The sequence below is a fragment of the Phoenix dactylifera genome, chromosome 16, assembly GCF_051530095.1.
Source record: "Phoenix dactylifera cultivar Ajwa chromosome 16, Ajwa_hap1_PhDact_Kaust_v1.1, whole genome shotgun sequence".
NCBI lineage: Eukaryota > Viridiplantae > Streptophyta > Magnoliopsida > Arecales > Arecaceae > Phoenix > Phoenix dactylifera.
In genome coordinates, this window is record NC_143205.1 from 18,337,552 (window position 1) to 18,356,496 (window position 18,945).

An 18,945-nucleotide genomic window follows, 5' to 3' on the forward strand; every position below is an offset into this window, starting at 1 on the left:
AACCCTATTCCTTATAAATTTGAAAGCAAGAGGTGAATCATATGAATAGCTTTTCAAATCCATAGCTCCCCTTGCCAATCGAGTAAAAATATATGGCTTTATATCAATCTATTAAAATAAAATCTATTCAATATCCAAACCTAACTCTCTCAACATTATACAGAGAAATATAGATGTTTATCATTCCTAAACCAAATACACATATGATAATAATATGCAAATAAGCTTGCATGGCAAGTTGTTTCATGCCAACCGTATCAACAACGCATAATTTTGTCTTTTACTTTTCTAAAAAATATTTGCTTGTCAGCCCAGGAATTCGAAACCCTTTTATGATCTATTAGGTGGCCACCATTTTGGGCTATCCCTTCCAAATACAACAGCTACTTCTAGGATCTCAAGAGCAATCTATAAATAACATTGATTTTTATTTATTTAATCAGTATCCTGTTCACTTACAGTCAAAACATTTCATGGCAAAAGGATACAATGCTAGCATATTAGAACTATTGTGTTTTGAGAGATTTGACAAAGATCCTTAGAAAAAAAAAAAGGGGAGGTAAACGCCAAGGTAAATAAATATAATAGAAATAAATAATTGAGCATATTTTCGGCAGTACATATTTCGCCCGGAACCCAGACAGTGCATGTGGACACCCGTCAGTGACGTAATGTTCCACCAAACTACAGTCCCTTCACCACCATTCTCATCACGTCGTATCCTCACCGTCCATCCGGTTGACCCGATAATCACACTCCCCATATCCTTGTTCCGGCGGCGTAAAGCACACCTGATCTTAAAATATTCCCACCCGTGACCAACCCCTCCATCGTTAACCCTCGATCAGATGGACCCTCACCTTCTCCGCTGTACCAACAACCAATGATACCACGATAAATGCCCCAAGGGCAATTTGGATATTATAAAAAGTATATAATGGCAGTTCTGTCGTAAAATTATCTAAATCCCAGACGTTCTATATACACCCCCCCCTATTGCTCAGGACACCCCCCCCCCCCCCCCCAAAACCAAAAATAAAATACCCAAACTAACCTTTAGTGTAATTACCATATTGCCCTTGAAATTTTCTCATACACCCTCCTTCCTCCTCCTCCGTTTCGTTTTGAAAAGAAAAAAAAAAAAACACCCCTCAAACCCCCCTTAAACCCCTCCTCCCCCGTTCCCCCTTCTCCCTCTCGTCGCCGGCATTCTCCCGATCTCCGACCACCTCGCCGGCTTCTCCCGGAACCACCTCGCCGGCTTCTCCCGATTTTTTTTTTTTCACGGTTCGTGCTCCGTTCGGCATTGGATCGCCGAACAAAAGGCTTCTGTTCGGCTGAACAGTGCCGAACAGAAGCCTTCTGTTCGGCAACCCTCAACCGAACAGATCTGTTCGGCTGCACAGTGCCGAACAGAAGGCTTCTGTCCGGCACTGTTCAGCCGAACAGAAGCCTTTTGTTCGGCGATCCAATGCCGAACGGAGCACGAACCGTGAAAAAAAAAAAAATCGGGAGAAGCCGGCGAGGTGGTTCCGGGAGAAGCCGGCGAGGTGGTCGGAGATCGGGAGAATGCCGGCGACGAGAGGGAGAAGGGGGAACGGGGGGGTTTTGGGCGTTGGCGAGGTGTTTTGGAGGGGAAGAGCGGGGTGGGGGGGGGGGTTTGGGGGGTGTAGAGAGCAATTTAGGTGGGGGGTGGGGAGGGTGGGGGTAATTTAGGAATTTTTAATTTTTTAGGGGTGTCCTTAGCAAATGGGGGGGGTGTAGAGAGTATTTAATTTTTTTTTAATTTTTGGGGGGTGTCCTGAGCAATAGGGGGGGTGTATATAGAACCAACCACCATTCCTCCGTGGCGACACTCGTCTCTCCCCTCGGCGGAGCGAGAGGTACACCACCTGCGGCAACGACAACAACCGAGGGGAAACCCAACGAGATCTCTCGGTTCTCCCCCAAATCCCTCAGTCTCGCGTCCTCGAACCCTCGAATCCCTCCTCGATCCAGCAGAAGGAATCCCGATTCTCGCTTCTTCGATCCTCTAAACCCTCCCCTCGATCTCTTTCCGCCGTCATCGCCGCGTATCCGGCGAGTCCCGGCGCCTCGGGTTTCCGGAGCGGCGTCCCGGAGCCGATTAAGGTTTAATATTTTGGTCTGATCCGGGGATTGTTGGGAGAAATGGCGGCACCGGCGAGCCAGGCTCCCAACATGGAGGTATTCGATGCGTATTTTAGGAGGGCGGATTTGGATAAGGACGGGAGGATTAGCGGGCCGGAGGCGGTGGCGTTCTTTCAGGGATCCAATTTGCCCAAACACGTGCTGGCTCAGGTAACTCTTTTATAATTGTAGAGAGGATCGGAACTATCTTGGGTTCGGTGATTTGTTTTGAAATCTCTATGGTTTGATTATTTTCTTGGGTTGTTTGATCTTAGTTATTTTTTGTGAAATCTTGGTTGAATTCGTTGATCTAACTAGGTTTATTGACTGATGGAAGTGCACATTGGTATAATTTTGACGAGGAGAACTTATGAAACAGTTAGGAATCTGGGTGTGCTAGATTGGCTTCGCTAGTTGTTTGGATTTCATACTGGCATTGAAAAACTTGGATGTCAAACTTCATTCGAACTATCAGAAACAATATGACAAGCCCGAGAAACTACTAGGAAGTGTATACGGAGAAAATTTGATTCCAAGATATGCCAACGTATTCACTACCAGGGGGACTACTTAAGTTCAATTATGTAGCTTGTGATCCAAGTGCAATTGCAGCACTGGGATCATGACGTGGAGCTGTGGATTTCTTTTTTCTCCTCTCTTCTGAAGGACTTTATTTCTTTGGTCATGCATCACATCTTTCTTATGACTCTATGGGGAATTAGAATAAGACCAATTCCACTAAAAGAAAAAAAAATTCATGCATTCAAGTGTCTACTTGGGCATATTTTAATTTCTCATTCTTTGTTTTCAAAAACTAAGAAGAAAAATCAACAGAGCTAACCATGTTTTTAATGCCCTTCTCTCTCTTTCATTTCATGTAAACTTTTAGTGTTAGAATCTTTTTTACTAAATAATAGAGGAAACAAAGACAGAGTTTTATGGCTTATGGACTTCCCTCTCTCCATCTAATGCGAAGCAAAGGAGACAACCTCCTTTAGTTGTAACCATGTACTTTTCACTTGCTTAACTATATTGACTACTCTACTCTCCTATTCTTCTAATATATACCCTTCATCTGCTAGTCCCCACTCCTCTCTTTCTCCACTTACCTCTCTACATGCCTCTTTTCTTTTGCTCGCTTCAGATGGAAATTCAATGCTAGGTTCTCTTTAATCATCACCATGTATTTGTGTGGGTGGAATAGGGATTTTTATTGGATGCGTCAATCCTTGGATGCATAAATTGACTACTCACAAGAAATCTGTATCATTGTTTTCTGGTCGTTTGCAGATATGGAATCATGCTGATCAGAATCGCACCAGTTACCTCGGGCGTCAAGAATTCTACAATTATCTGAGACTTGTGACAGTGGCACAGAGTGGGCGAGAACTTACTCCAGATCTAGTCAGGGCTGCCTTATTTGGCCCAGCTGCTGCTAAAATTCCTGCACCGCAGATAAATCCACCATCCACTCCTTCAGCTCAGATGAACCCTCTCTCCACCCCTACACCTTCCCCTCAGATGGGTGTTGCAGGCCCAACTCAAAATCCTGGCATTAGGGGACAGCAGACACGTCCAAATGCTGCTATTAACCAGCAATTCTTTCCTGCAGGCAACCATTTCATGGGGCCACCTCAAACCATATCTTCTGCTCCTTCACTTCCACTGCAAGGAGTTGGTCAACGACCTCCTGTGGCTGGTAGCATGGTAGGTCCTCGTCTTCAAAGTTCAAATACTCCAAATCTATCGACTGATTGGCTTGGTGGTAGGACAAGTGGAGCTTCAGTAGGAGGAACTTCTCAAGTTAATATAAGAGGTGCTACTCCCTCGGCAAACCAAGATGGATTTGGGGTATCACAGTGGGGACCAGCTCCTGGAATAAGTCCTGGACCACAAACATCATCTGTGCCAGCATCTTCAGTTCCACCAAAATCACAAAATGCAGCCTCATCTTCTTCATCATCTTTCCAACAAGTTGCTGCAGATTCAAAACCTTTAGCTGTATCTGGAAATGGCTTTTCTTCTGACTCAGCTTTTGGAGGAGACATATTTTCTGCCACTCCCCAGCCAAAGCAAGACACATCTTTACCCACCTTCTCTGCAACTAGTGTGTCCAGCTCCTCCAGTGTTGGCACAACTGTTGCTGGGTCTCAAAATTCCATTAAGCCAGGGCAGCTTGATTCAATGCAGAACACATCATCACTTCCTCTTGGTGGTCGTCTGTCACAACAAACTCAGTCACCAGTCAAGCAAAACCAGCTAGGTACTATACAGAGCACTTCGGCATTAACCATCTCTAATGTTTCAGTTGGAGTTGCTGGTTCTGCTTCTGGTCAATCACAGCTGCCATGGCCAAAAATTTCACAATCTGGTGTTCAGAGGTACAGTGAAATATTTGTGCAGGTAGACAAGGATAGAGATGGGAAAATCACTGGTGAACAGGCACGCAATCTGTTCCTGAGTTGGAAACTACCTAGAGGTGGTTAACTTTCAACTTCGAAATGTTGATTTTGATATTTGTTTTTCCCAGATAATTGAATATGTCAAGTAATGTGAACTGCAACTTTTATTTCTTTTTAAAAATATTGAAAAAAGATCTCAACTTGCTTGGATATGTTATCATGTGTTCATAAAATTGGGAAAGTAAATGTTAGTGTTTGTTCAACTTCCTGTTTGGTCTTTCCTTTGTTGCCTTTTCCCTTTATCCTGCATCTTTAATCTTGCAGTACTTTATCTAATTATTGTGTTGGTTGCAGCATACATTTTCACCTTGCACGTGGTCTATTTTTTTCCTGCATTATGATCTGAAAAATTGATTGCTTAAGGTGCAAGGTCATTGTTGTTTTGTATTTTGTTTGCACTTTTGGTAATGCTGTTTTCCTTCTGCATTTTCCAGAGGCCTTAAAGCAGGTGTGGGATTTATCTGACCAGGATAATGATGGCATGCTTTCACTGAGGGAATTTTGTACTGCTTTATATTTAATGGAGAGATACCGAGAAGGGCGCCCTCTTCCAGCAGTGCTTCCAAATAGCCTTAGGTTTGACGAGGCATTGTTGCAAACTAAAGCTCAACCTTCAACCACATATGGTGGTCCAGTCTGGCATCCAAGGCCTGGTATTTCTTGGACACAATTTATGGGTCCATAGTTTGAAAAACTTCTATAGTGTCAGTTGTGTTGTTCCTTTTTTTTCATATACTTGCTATGTTTGGTGATGTGGGTTCTCAAATATCTGTTGGATCAGGATTATCACCACAAGCGGCTGCTGAATCGCGGCCTGCAATACCTACTACTACAGTGAAGCAACCTGTGCAAACTCCAACCCCTTCTCAGTCTGATGGCACAGTGCAGCCAGCAGAACAGAAATCAAGGGTCCCAGTATTGGAGAAGCATCTTGTTGACCAACTAAGCAGCGAGGAACAGAGTTCACTGAACTCAAAGTTTCAGGAGGCTACAGATTCAGAGAAAAAAGTATCTTTTCTCTTCCTTTGTGTGTGTGTCTGTTCTGAAAGTGCTCTCCTGAAATCCTGAAATAAACAATATCTCCTTGTCCATTCCTTCACCATGGCATTATCTCGTGTCCTTTATTGGTGATTTTAGCGACTGTTTGATATCAAGACCTAGCTTTTTTCTATGATTTCTATGAAGATCGTTCCATTCTTCACTTACTACTTGTGTCATTTTCTAATCTCAAAACCTAGCTGATCTTTCTCATGTATATCTTCTGTTTGGCTACCTTATCCCCTTAATTTTTAAATTTTGTTTTGCAGTGAAACTGTTAATTTATATCTAACATCATTGCTATTTTCTTTGCCTTTGTTATCTGTGGAGCCATATTGATTCAATTTAAGGTAGGCTTTGTTTTTTATTTTTCTTGTTAAAAATTGTTAGATTGGATATTCCTTTTTGTTTGTGGATTCATAGGTTTATTGCTTCTGGTGGTTGGGGGTAAATCTGTGACTAGCTGCGTCCTGTTGTATTCACCTTTGGTTTTTACCTTGCCTAGCAAGGCAAATTATGTCACGTTGTTTTCTAATGCAAAAAATGTAAGTTTTTCTAGCTCTGTTGGATTAGGTGTATTCCCTTTCCTTTTTTTTCTCGGATTGTCTAATGCCTAGTTCTGTTCCTCCTAAATGGACCGGTAGATGCCAAAGAGAAATTGTACAGCAAGGGCCAAAAGGAAACTATGTTATTTTTTCTATCTATATCAATCAGGGCATTATGCCTAACCACTAACAACTATGGAAGTTTTGACAAGCCTTCAACAATCGATCCATAAACGATCCTTAACTCTTTTGTCATACCACACAGAAATTCTGCTCTGCATAGAGAATATGATCATGGGTATATCAACCTCGTCAAACCACAGGCATTTTGTCCAGAAAGCCAAAGCATTTTATAGGGTGTATTACATGATGACTTTTGGTCAAGTTACAAATAGGAATGGTTTTAAATTTTCTAACTGATCTTGTTTCTCATTTTTGTACCCTGCATCAGGGGCCACTGTCAGTTAGATGAAGGACTTCCAAGAAGTCTTCATTTTCCTCCCATTTGTAACATTGTTTTACTCCATAGGATAAAGTTGGTGACTGTGATGCATTTATTGCTCCAATTTTCTTTATTTTTTTTTATTCCTAAGATATGATCGAAATTGAGGCACCTTAACACTACATTTCTTGTCTCTTTAGAATCGATCATGCTGCACCCTGGTAATGGAACTGTTAAAAACTTTAGGAAGCCCAAGTCTTGATGTTCTCAGGTCACAGCACCAAACTCTTCTTAATCTTTCACTCTGCCCTTTGCCTAAATTTCTCCCAACTATTTGAAACACTATCCTATAGGACCCACCAATGCACGCCGCCCTTTCCCCTGTGATTCCTATAGGATCCATTCACCGTAATCGTGATCCTAGCCTCAACAACCACTATCCTACCAGCGCTTCCTCACTCATAAATTCTCTTCTTCTAATCGACAAACCATCTTCCAGGTAATTAATTAATTGCTTTATATAGTTTGTTGTAAGTTCATGGATATTAAACTAAATTAGATAGAATTTTATGGTGGAAATCATGAAGCTGCTGAATTTTATACCTCTAGTTTTTAAATAAATTTCTGATCAGAAATATCCAATGCTTGAGGCCATTTAAAGTTCAATTGTTGTTTGTGATTTATATATTGTGATTCCCAGTTGCAACCAACCACTTATTTGTACTTAATAGAGTTCTTCATATGATCATGTGCTCTGTTACTGCCCTTGTCTTTGCCGAGTTTACTATTTGCACTGGATGCTTGTCCATGGAACTTGATATACGCTTCCTTGTTTGGATGAAAGGTTCAAGAATTGGAAAAGGAGATACTAGATTCGAAAGAAAAGATTGATTTTTACCGTGCCAAGATGCAGGAACTTGTAAGTGTCTTCTTGTTAATGGTTTAATAAGATGAATGACTCTTTTTGACATCTTTTCATTAGATGAACTCATATAGCCATTTCATTTATCCATTTGTAGTTTATGTGCTAGTTTTTTTGGCAATCTGACTGTAATGGTTCTGTATGAACATAGTAGGCAATTTTCATATTTGCTTCCATCTTCTGTTTGTTAGTATTTCAGATAATAGTTTGTATGCTAACTTTTTAGGCAATCTAACCATAATGGTTTGTATTTTAATGGTTCTATTTCAACATAGTAGGCATTTTTTATATTTGCTTCCATCTTCTCTTTGTTAGTATTTTCGGATAATGTCTGGAAAGATATGGAATACCATAAAATTATACACATACTTTATGATGCTGATACCTTACGATCTTATCCCTTGTCTAAACTCATCGATCAGTGTTGCATTGAATGTGATTTTCAGATTACCCACCTTATTGTTAGTTAAAATTGGGATGATTAATATAGGTATTTTGTAGAGTGTTTGTCTGTGATTGATGAATCATTATTTGTCAATGTAGACTCCAAAGAAGTGTTTGTACCATACTTCATATTTTGAAATTTTAGGACATCCATTTGCATGAAGTGGGATTAAATTCGAGTGCTGGAGTGGGAAAACATGGTCCAAGAAATGATAGGAAGTAAAAACATTTGAGGATCGTTTCGATTAATATTTTCATTTTTATCATGACATGCTAACAGTTAATTCAATAGCTTTCCTAACAGTGCAAGTTTATATTGTTAACATGAGCATAGACCTAAGGTGACTAAAATAGGCAAGTTTATGATGGTCAAATATGTCAAGATAGCAATTATGAGTAGTATGGGCATGTAAACACTTGGAACTCTTTGGAAATAGTTGGATTGCACGGGCATGTTTTGCGCTTGAAATATAGAAAAGCTGTTGCTAAATTTTGGTGCTTTTGTGGTGTAGGCTAGATGATAATATTAATCATCAGCTACTATTTTTCTGGTAGTGTGCTGTAGCTATATGTGCATATTTGTGTACACACCCTGGGTCAGGTTGCATTAACAGATGCCATGCCTAGGTATACCATTAGAAGTTCATGATTAACTAAATATTTAATGAGAATGTGTCTAAATTATCTGAGTGCTTTACAGTAGGTTGTTAGTGTAAGATTCCTTCTAATTTTACATTTTCTTTGTCTAATAATAATACTTAATTGTTTTGTGTCTTAGGTTCTTTACAAAAGTAGGTGTGACAGCAGGCTAAATGAGGTCACTGAAAGGGCTTCTTCTGATAAACGCGAGGTACCATGCTCTCAATTTTGATATGAAACTACTTCTGCTCTTTGTATGATGTTTTTGAAAATTGTGGTTCAATGTGCTCTTTGTTGCTGTTCTTTTTAGTGCTTTTACTGTTGTCCATTTGCTTTAAGTTCTATATAGAGAAGAGATAAGTGCAGTTGCTTTGGAAGCAGAATGATGTCGTCAATGCTTATGGTTCATTGTGTATTGCATTGATCAAGTGGATTCAAAATATAACCTTTCAATTTTTTTGTTATGTTTTGCAGTACTAGGAAAGTTTTTCCATAAGCTCTATCAAACAAAAGGAGTATCTTTATCTTTAGTTTAGGCAAGAATATCTAGACTCAGAGCTTTTATGCTTATTCTTTTTATGATATTAAAAGTTTAAGACGACGGGGTTTCAGTACTCTGATTCAGTTTTCTTTTGGAAACCCAAGAATGATCATCAATGCCCGACTTTGTGAGAGAATTTTAGGATTGTTTTCCATGTTTCAGTACATTTTGGGCTTGTTACCTCTTGAAATGTACTTTGGTGCAGATCTGACATACTTTTATCAGTATATCAACCTTATGATATGGCATGACTAGTTTGAAGACATCGGCATTGAGAATGATTGATGTGCTGCTTACTAGATGAATTATTCTTTGTAAACCTTGTGCTGTTTTCTTTGTACTGATGGTTACTGCCATTTAGTAGTGTCATGTTATTTGTCAAATGTCTTTTGTTGTTTAATGGTGTTATGGATGCAAAATTACATTTTATACGTTTACATATGATTTACAGCAGTAGCTGTACATATCTTTTTTCTCTCTACCCTAATCAAAAAAAACTGCCACATGAACTCTTTCAGTTTGAATCTTTGACAAAGAAATATGAAGAAAAGTGCAAACAAGTTGGAGATGTGGCATCAAAACTTACGATTGAGGAGGCTACCTTTCGTGATATTCAGGTATGTTTATTGTATTTACATAGAAAAGCTCTTGTTGAAGCAATCTATTTGAATTCTTAAATTTTGTACTGTGCTTTCTGGAGCATTTTCTTGTGGTCTCTTTGTTTGAGTATCTCTTGTTTCGTTTATAGGAAAGGAAACTGGAATTGTATAATGCAATCATCAAAATGGAACAGGGCGGAAGTGCTGATGGTGTGCTTCAGGTATAACATTGTTGTGCTGTTTTTGTTGTTCCTATAATTCAGAAATTTAACTCAACTTGTATATTGCTTCTCCAGGTTCGAGCTGATCAGGTACAATCTGATCTTGAGCAGCTTGTGAAAGCTTTGAATGAACAATCCAAACGATTTGGATTACGTGCCAAACCAACGTCACTGGTTGAGCTTCCTTTTGGTAACTACAATTTTAGGATATCCATTTTTTTTTTCTCTTATTGGTTCTGTTAGTATTTGATATATTGTTGAGTAAAATATATTGGATAAGTGAAGGGCCTTTGTGTTTCACATATGACCCTCCTAATTAATATGCTGTAATTATGCAATGTCGGTAGCTTTTCATTCTCACTTCACAAGTGATTCTTTGTTGTATGATTTGGACTTTGTTTTATTACAATAATATGGTTCTACAATACCTTTCTCATGAATAAGAGGTGGAGGTTTGGCACCTATGATAATTACATTAAATTATGATTTTGCAAAAGCAGTTATTACGTAAAATATCAACATGTATTCTATGTATGGCCTGTTTTGGCTTGTTTTGATCATTTATTTTTTACATTTTGATGCATCTTACTAATATCTCATCAAATGTTCCTGCTTTGTAGCCATATTTGTAACTTACTTGGTTTGTTTTATTTATTTTCCTTTTCTTTTTTCATTAAGGTTGGCAACCTGGCATTCAAGAAGGGGCTGCTGATTGGGACAAAGATTGGGACAAATTTGAAGATGATGGTATGCTTCTGGACACTTTATATTTAGGCTAAAATTTTAATGGATGGTTGCTTACAAACATAATAGTTTTTTTTTTTAACTTCCATAAGACCTGAACAAGTTACAAAGCTTTGAAACTATAGTTCATATAGTAACAGATTCTGAAAGAAATTGTTTTTTTCCAACTCATGTATAATGAGATTTAACCTTTTGCCCCATTTTTTAAGATGTCTGGAAACTACTTGCAACTTTCAAGGATGGGATCTATGTTGCATGGGTTCGGCTATGGTTGTTGGGTATGGGCTGTTGTCTAGGATTTGGGCTTGTCTTGTGACTCTTGTCCTCAAATTATGGGATAGGATACTGGCTTAAAAGGATCCAAATGTTGGGTATGGCTATGTTGGACATCTTTTTTTTGTCAATTTACAATTTACCCTTCTACAGTTAGCTTCTAACATTTAATCTTTGTACATTTAAGCTTTCTTTCTGTACAAAATCAAGCTTTTTGATTATAATTCTGAACACTGTTGCACAGACAGGGATTAAAATGAATACAAAGAGAAATGCTTAGTCAATAGGGGTTCAATTTTAATACCAATTCATTCAAGGATCAAGGATTAATTTTTTTCTCTTTAACAGTGCACTTGCAGTGCATGTGCTTATCCCTAATAAAACCCTGTCAGCTTTCTCTTTTTCATTGTTGCCAGCCTCATCTTTCTCTTTCGTGACCTCTGGCGTAGATCTGTCCTCCATTTGCCTTCCGACCATGCCTGTGACATCCATGAGAACCAGCACACCTCTAGCACCTGCTCCTACCAGGTAGGTTGCTCTCTCTCTCTCTCTCTCTCTCTCTCTCTCTCTCTCTCGGACAAAGGATTGATTTTGCCCTTTAGAAGTGCACTTGCAGTGCATGTGCCAATCCCTAATAAAACTCGTCCAGATTTCTCTGTTTCTTTTTCCCAATGCTAGCTCCATCTCTCTTGCTTTCTTACGACCTTAATCCCTCATAAAACTCGCCCAGATTTCTCTTTTTTTTCCCCCCCAATGCTAGCCCCATCTCTCTTGCTTTCTGGTGACCTTTGCCCTAGATCTTCCCTCCATTCCTCCTCCTATCATGCTAGAATAATGACCGCTAAACTGATGTATTGGACCATAATATGTCAGTTCTGCTAGAATAATGAACCCAGACTATTGTGATGTCAGCTAAAATTTTAGCACAAGTGGCAAGTATTTGAATGATCTGCACTACTCTTCTTGATTTGTACTATATGTTAATTATACTTGTTGATCTGCACTACACCTCTTTGTCAATTATACTTCTTCTTGATCTGCACTATGCCTCTATTGTTGGAGTAATGTGTCAAGTATACTAGAATAATGACCACTAAATTGATGTGTCAGACCCATGGTTTGCCAAAATGGTATTGGAGGTCGTACCGTCTAGCACCTGATTTGATCGTACCCATACATACCTTTCTGACCTGTGGCTTATTGGAACCAGAGGGAGGGAGAGGGAGAAGGAGAGGAAGGAGAAGAGAGAGAGAGAGAGAGAGAGAGAGAGAGAGAGAGAGAGAGAGAGAGAGAGAGAGGACAAAATCGCTAGGGTTGTCTTTGGGAGAGAGGAAAGAGAGAGTGAAAGGTCGAAGCACGTACTTGTGGTTGTTGTTGGAGGTGATGCCGGGGTGGCTAAGGGTCGGGCTAGGGTGAACCACCCTGAACCGAGTAGAATCGGGCGGTTCTTCTTGGTTCATGTCGGTTTAGGCCAGTTCGTGGCATGATTCGAACAAAACCTGCGTCTTGATCCGGTTTCTAGTCAAAATGGGTTGGTACGCCCTGAACTGGGCAGTTCAGGTTGGGACAATTGGCACTGGTCGGACCAGTAACCCAAACATGTATATGTTTTACGTCATGCTGACATGGGCATTTCGGGCCAAACCAAAGAGTGTAGGTATCACAGGATGAGACCATCATTTGTTAGTTATATTAAATTAATGAACCTAGTCTATTGTGATGTCAACTAAAATCTTAGCACAAGAGGCAAGTATGTAAATGCTAATTAGAATCCGCAATGATTTTCTATAAGGTTAGCCAACTGAACTTCAAACTAACATCTGACTGAATTATGATAATATCTTTTCAATTTAATATTTTGCAATGTAATGCCATAATTTTCTAGTTGCAGATGTATTTGCTTGTACATTGTTCACATTTGATTTAGGGATGTCAAGCTTGGATCTATTCTGCTACATGAACAAACAATGGGGATACTGTTGTATCTCTTCTAGGATTTGCTGGAAACTGAGCAACTTAATGTAGTTATCCTTTCCCAAGTGTTTCCCCTATTATTGTGCTATTGCCTGGCAAAGGATAACTCATACACATTTGCATGTATTTGTCTATGTGCCTACTGATCCCAACATGTTCTCTTGTCTTTTGGTTACTAATTGAGATTTCTTATGTAAAGTCTCGGGTTGGAGAGAAGAGAGAATAGAAAGATGTAGGAGAAAACATGAGAGCGAAAATCTGTAATTTTACCTCACATATATAATGATGACAATAGATCTCTTGGAAAGATGAAAGACTAATATAGGCCTGTTGTTTGGTTATATTCTAAGCTGATACATTTAGTGTTCCTCAAGCTAGCAAATATAATCATTTAAACCAATTAGGAACTTGGAACAAATCAGCTGAATCCAATTTTGATGTAAGGACTCGGTAAACAAATCAGCCATTTGGTATTCAGATCATACACAAGAGGCGGAGATTAGGCCACATGTTACTTCTTCTCAAACAAAGGGGCAGTCAGCTTCAGTATGCTTGGTATGCTCAGAAAGGATGGGATCGCAGGCAACATCACCTTGCAGCTTGATTGTCAAGAAGGGATTTAAAGATTTAACAAGGCCAGTCTGTTGAAGAAGATATCCTAACTATAATAATTCACAAATAGTGTGTCCATGGCCTTGTTTTTCGACTCAACACTCAAATGAGCATCCACAGTTTGCTTCTTACTCCATGTGACAAGATTTCCCCCCAAGAAAGTACAATATCCTCTAGTTGACCTATTTGATGGATAAACAGCACCACAAGCATATGCATATCCTTAAACATGTAGATGGCTGTGGGACCTATATTAGTAACCCTGAACCTGGAGCTCCTTTGAAATATTTTACAATAGGAATCAGAACATCCTAGTGAGGTACACAAGGAGTTTCCATGGATTGACTAATCACAATTCAACAAAGAATATATATGGCCTATTAATTGTAAGATAATTCAGTTTGCCAACCAACCACCATATCTACTAGCATCAGAAAATATCTCCCCTTGATTTGTTGATCAACTACCAACTTAATATTAAGATCCAAGGGAGTGCACTTGTTTTGTACCTGACAATTCTCTCTCTTTAAGAAAATACAACACTTTTTTTAAAAGGTTAGATTGATTAAAATTTTGATTAAAGCTGGTGGGTACATAACTCACAAGTCCTAGGATCAAAATCTGGCTCAATTGCCATGTTAACCAGCCACTTGGTCTCAAAATTTTAAGCTGTTAGGGAATGGGTCATCAATATATATTAGGCTTAACACCTTCTCTCTTGCCTAGGGAAGGATAAACAGTCAAGACACAATACGAGACAACTTGGTTAATAAGGGGATTTCAACTTATGAATCTTGATGTTAAGCAACCTGAGCTTTGATACCATGTAAATTCTAGGGATAGAGAGGAATGAGAAGAGAAAAATGTCGAGTAAAATGTGAGAGGGAAAAATCTGTGACTTCCCTTTGATTTAGAAAGAAGACTAATACAGTGCTGATGCTGAATATATTCTAAGCTATTACATATAAGACCTTGCATTTATTATATAAGCAATCCTGGTTGTTTTTAATTGGTTTATTGTCTCTAAAGCCTTCTATTAGCTTTTCCTCTGTTTCATTTCTTTTCCTTAGTCCATTCTTTGGCCTGTCACCTTGCTATTCAGTTTTATCGCGATGATAAATTTGCAGCCTACAAAGAAGTTTATAAATCTCAATATAGTGAGCAAACTGAAGGATTCAAATTTATTCTGTTTTGGAGGTGTCTTTGTCTAAGAATAATACATCGATAACCAACATGGGGGACCCTTTGCCAGGCATCAGAGGTTTTCCAAGTGCTGGAAGTATCAAAGATGTTTAAATCCTGTTATTTCTCTCTGCTTTGCATTGCTTAACCTTTTTGTGGTGGTAAATTTTTCATTTTTGACTTATCTAAGGTTGATTTAATTTTCTGCTTTTAATTGCTGATGTATGAAAATCAACTGCCGCTTTCGCATTATTGTTACATTCTATTGATTTATGGGATGTTTATGGTGTATATATAACACATAGAGTTTCCATAAACTGACATGTTATTTTACCAGGTGATGCATTTAGCATTTGCTTCTCTAAATATTTATCTAGTCAAGATTTTAGTTTGTTGCCTTTTTTTGATGAAAAAATGCTATCTGGTGCCACCCTATTCTGCACCCGGTGATTGGCCCACCCCCCACATGACACCCGGTGATTGGCCCACCCCCCACATGACACCCACCTGCCCCTCATGCATTGAACCAATCCGACTGCCACGTAGGCTGGGGAACTAAGCGGTGAGTGGATCGGGGATCAGTGGCAATACTCTTCTCGATAGAAGGAAAATAACATCATCTTTTCACTAGCGATTTTTTGAAAATCTTGAAAAACCACTCTTTCCTATCAAGGGTGGTATCCCCTGTCAGGAGAATTTTGTACTTACTTTATCCAAGCTTTATTAGATCACCTGTGGCTGAAAGATCATGCAACTTTACCTTTTCCTTGGAGATATCTATTTGCTGGCTAGTTATTTTTCTTTTATTGTTCAATGCTTAAATCCATGTTGATCCTATTCCATTTGTTTTTAAACCATGTGTAACTCATAACATTGTGTAATGAGCACTTATCATTTCTTTAATTGATAACTGTTAGTTGCTATTTGTAAATCATATGATAATCCTTTTTTCCTTTCAGGGTTTACAATTATAAAGGAGCTTACTGTTGAAGTGGAAAATGTTGTTGCACCTGCGAAACCCATGCCTCCAACATCCCAGAACGATAAAACCTCCAAGGTTGAGGCGCCTGCGGTTGCATCATCATCTGATGTTGATAACAAAATTGAGAAGCCTTCTACCCCAACTGAGAGGATGGCTGAGAGTGAATCCACCTATGCCCATAGTGAAGATGGATCAGCTAAAAGCCCCCCTGGCAGTCCTGGAAGAAATGCTTTTGACAATCTGTCCGAAGAAAATCATTTGACACAGTCTAGAGTTCACGATATCTCACCCCGTGCTAGAGAAAGTAACAGGTTTTTTTAATTCCCCACCTCTTCCTTTTAGATGTGTTAATTCTTCTACCAGGCTGAGTTACCAACATAAGGTAGGCATGGAACCTATATTAGCCCCTATATTTCTTTGGGTCTAGATATTTCTATATCAATTGCTCAGGAATTTTACAAGCTGCTTACTCTCTTCTCCTTCTATTCTGCCTCTCCGGTAGGTTAGGAAGTCCTGTCAGGTTTGAAAATGCGATGGGCTTGAGCTGGGAATTTGAACCAGGGTTCCTTGTGGTTAGTTTCTGTTTTTTGAAATCAGGCTCGGGCTGGGCCTGGACTCTCTATTGAGTTACTCGAGGCCAGGCTCAAAGCCATCCTGTTGGTTGCCCTGGTAACAAGTAAACATTCTAATAAGGGAAAAAAAGAAGCCACGAAGGCACGGACAAAGATGCTTCTTTCATAAAATTAATTCTTATATTCCAAACTCAAAATAAAACGAATGTGTGTTTTGTGGAGAGACAGAAGCAACCAGTCAAAATGGTTTTCAGTACATAGAGAATGATAGGAACTAAATTATTTTAGATGTTAAATCACTAGTCTATCATTTAGTAAATTTGATTTTGTAACTATCATCATTTTTTTTTGTGGAATTTTAGAGAACTATTCTGTATATGCTGGATTAATCACAGTTTATTACTCATGTTTGTGGTTTTGCAGTAGGAATAATGCTAGTTGGAGTAGTTCACCATGCAACCGCTTTTAGGTGCATTACAAACTTGTCATTAGCCTGTGTTGCTTGTAACCATCTCATGAAGGCCCATGCTGACCTGTTATGTTTGCACATATGTGCGAATCCTGATGCCTTTTTCAATTTTTATAGTGTTTTTACGCCTTTTTTTTTGTCTTCAACTGCTGTGATGTGCAGTATGACGTAATATAGGACTGAAAATGTGCCTTAAACCTGTATATCTATTGGGCAGTAAATAGTACTGCGAGTGTCATATTTTGAAAGGCAATCATGCACACTTTTTTCCTATTTTCATCCTTTACAATTCTTGTGATTTCATATGAAGGCTTGATCTAGAGAATCTTACTTTCTACTTTGTACTGCAGTAATCCTGGTCTTGCTGAATCCTCTGTGTCTGGGGACAAATTTGTCGATGAGCACTCTTGGAGTCCAACTTTTGATCATGGTGATGATGCTGATTCGTTATGGAACTTTGATTCTAAGGTATATCGATCTATTGTTCCAGTAAAGTATACTCTGCCAGTTTTTATCTCAATGCATGTGCACATGATGTCTTTGTTTAGTGTCTGATTTTGCAATCTCACCCATTCAGGAGAGTGATAATGATAAGCACAGACAGAACTACTTTGGATCTGATGATTTTGGTCTATATCCAATAAGGACAGACTCTCCAAGTGCAGCTAGTGTGTTTGGGAAAGATAATAAAAACCCATTATTTGATTCAGCTCCAAGTACACCTCTGTTCAGCTCTAGCTTCTCGCCGAGGTTTAATGAAGGACCAGATGACAACTCTTTTGACAGTTTTGCTCATTTTGATCCCTTCAGAATGCAAGAAAGTGGTGTTACACAGAATCAGTCTTTTGCAAGGTTTGATTCCATCCGTAGCACAGACTATCATGATAGTGGTGTTCCACAGTATCAGACACCTGCAAGGTTTGATTCCATACGTAGCACGACTGACTACCCACAGCATCAGACCTATGCAAGGTTTGATTCCATTCAAAGCACTATGGACTACAGTCGGGGTTTCTCTCTCGATGGTGCCGATCCCTTCGGCTCTGGACCATTCAAGTCTTCAGGAAGTCATAGCCCAAGAACTGGAACTGACAGTCGGGGTTTCTCTCTGGATGATGCTGATCCCTTCGGCTCTGGACCATTCAAGTCTTCAGGAAGTCATAGCCCAAGAACTGGAACTGATAATTGGAGTGCATTTTAGTCAGTATTGCACTGCTGAGAAAGCTTCTTATGTGTGCCGTAATGCTGGATTATCCAATCAGGAATGAGATCTCCGATTTTGTGTGCTCAAAACCTGTGAAGATTGTTTGTATGTTTGGAAAACAACTGTGTTCTTAGTTATCAATATTTTTTTCCCTTCAAATTTCTGTTTGTCGAGGGTGAGAGTAGAAAATTTTTCATTTCTTCTGCTTACATATTTGATGTGGCCTGATGAACATTCTTTATAGCATGTATTCCTTATTATTTGTCATTTAAGCATTTGAAACAGAACATGTTAAGGTATTCTGCCCATATTTTATATATGGCGTTGGATTCTTGTAATCTGCCTGTAGGCTCTGAAAGGTGATTTTGAAGGTTATGTAAGATGAACCACGTTTCTTTTTCTGCGACAGAGAAGATTGTCTTCTTGAAGAAAACATCATTTAGACTTTACACCGTACATCACCATAGCGTCATTATATCTACAGTTCAATGGGTTATATGGAAGTTTTAATCCTTTTATAGGTCTATGCTGTTGCTGTGGGTCTTGGTTTGTACCAGGGGTGGAAGCAATTTGTATTCTTCTGACACTTTTTCCCATGAAAGTTATCTGTACAATAATTTCTCGGGAATTTGAAACTTGGGATGTTGGGGGTATGTTGAACAAAAATCATATGGGGTGGGCATCCGAAAAAAAAAAAAGGGTGGATTTTCTCTTTTGCCACGTTTTTTTTAGTGTACATCATAACAGAGAAATCTAAAAGTCATAGATTTTTTTTATTAATGGGGTTGTCAGTTCTATAATTAATTTTTTTTTTAAAATTGCAGTACATACTATATGTTCAAGTAATACATATTAAGTAAATTAGTTATTTGCTAAGTCAATACATATATTTAGGCAGTTCGATACATAATTTCTAAAACATGGTATTTATC

General features: G+C 38.9%; 1 protein-coding gene across 1 annotated transcript; it reads left to right on the forward strand.

The window, feature by feature from the left end:
• The first annotated feature begins 1,794 nt into the window (after positions 1–1,794).
• LOC103723993 (uncharacterized) lies at positions 1,795–18,302 on the forward strand. The gene is made up of 13 exons (XM_008815108.6): positions 1,795–2,319; positions 3,439–4,627; positions 5,045–5,263; positions 5,392–5,618; positions 7,480–7,554; positions 8,780–8,851; positions 9,700–9,798; positions 9,930–10,001; positions 10,077–10,191; positions 10,680–10,748; positions 15,746–16,079; positions 17,160–17,277; positions 17,387–18,302. Exons 1-13 carry the CDS (start codon positions 2,170–2,172, stop codon positions 18,008–18,010), a joined length of 3,363 nt encoding a protein of 1,120 aa, XP_008813330.4. The 5' UTR covers positions 1,795–2,169; the 3' UTR covers positions 18,011–18,302.
• The last annotated feature ends 643 nt before the right edge of the window (positions 18,303–18,945 follow it).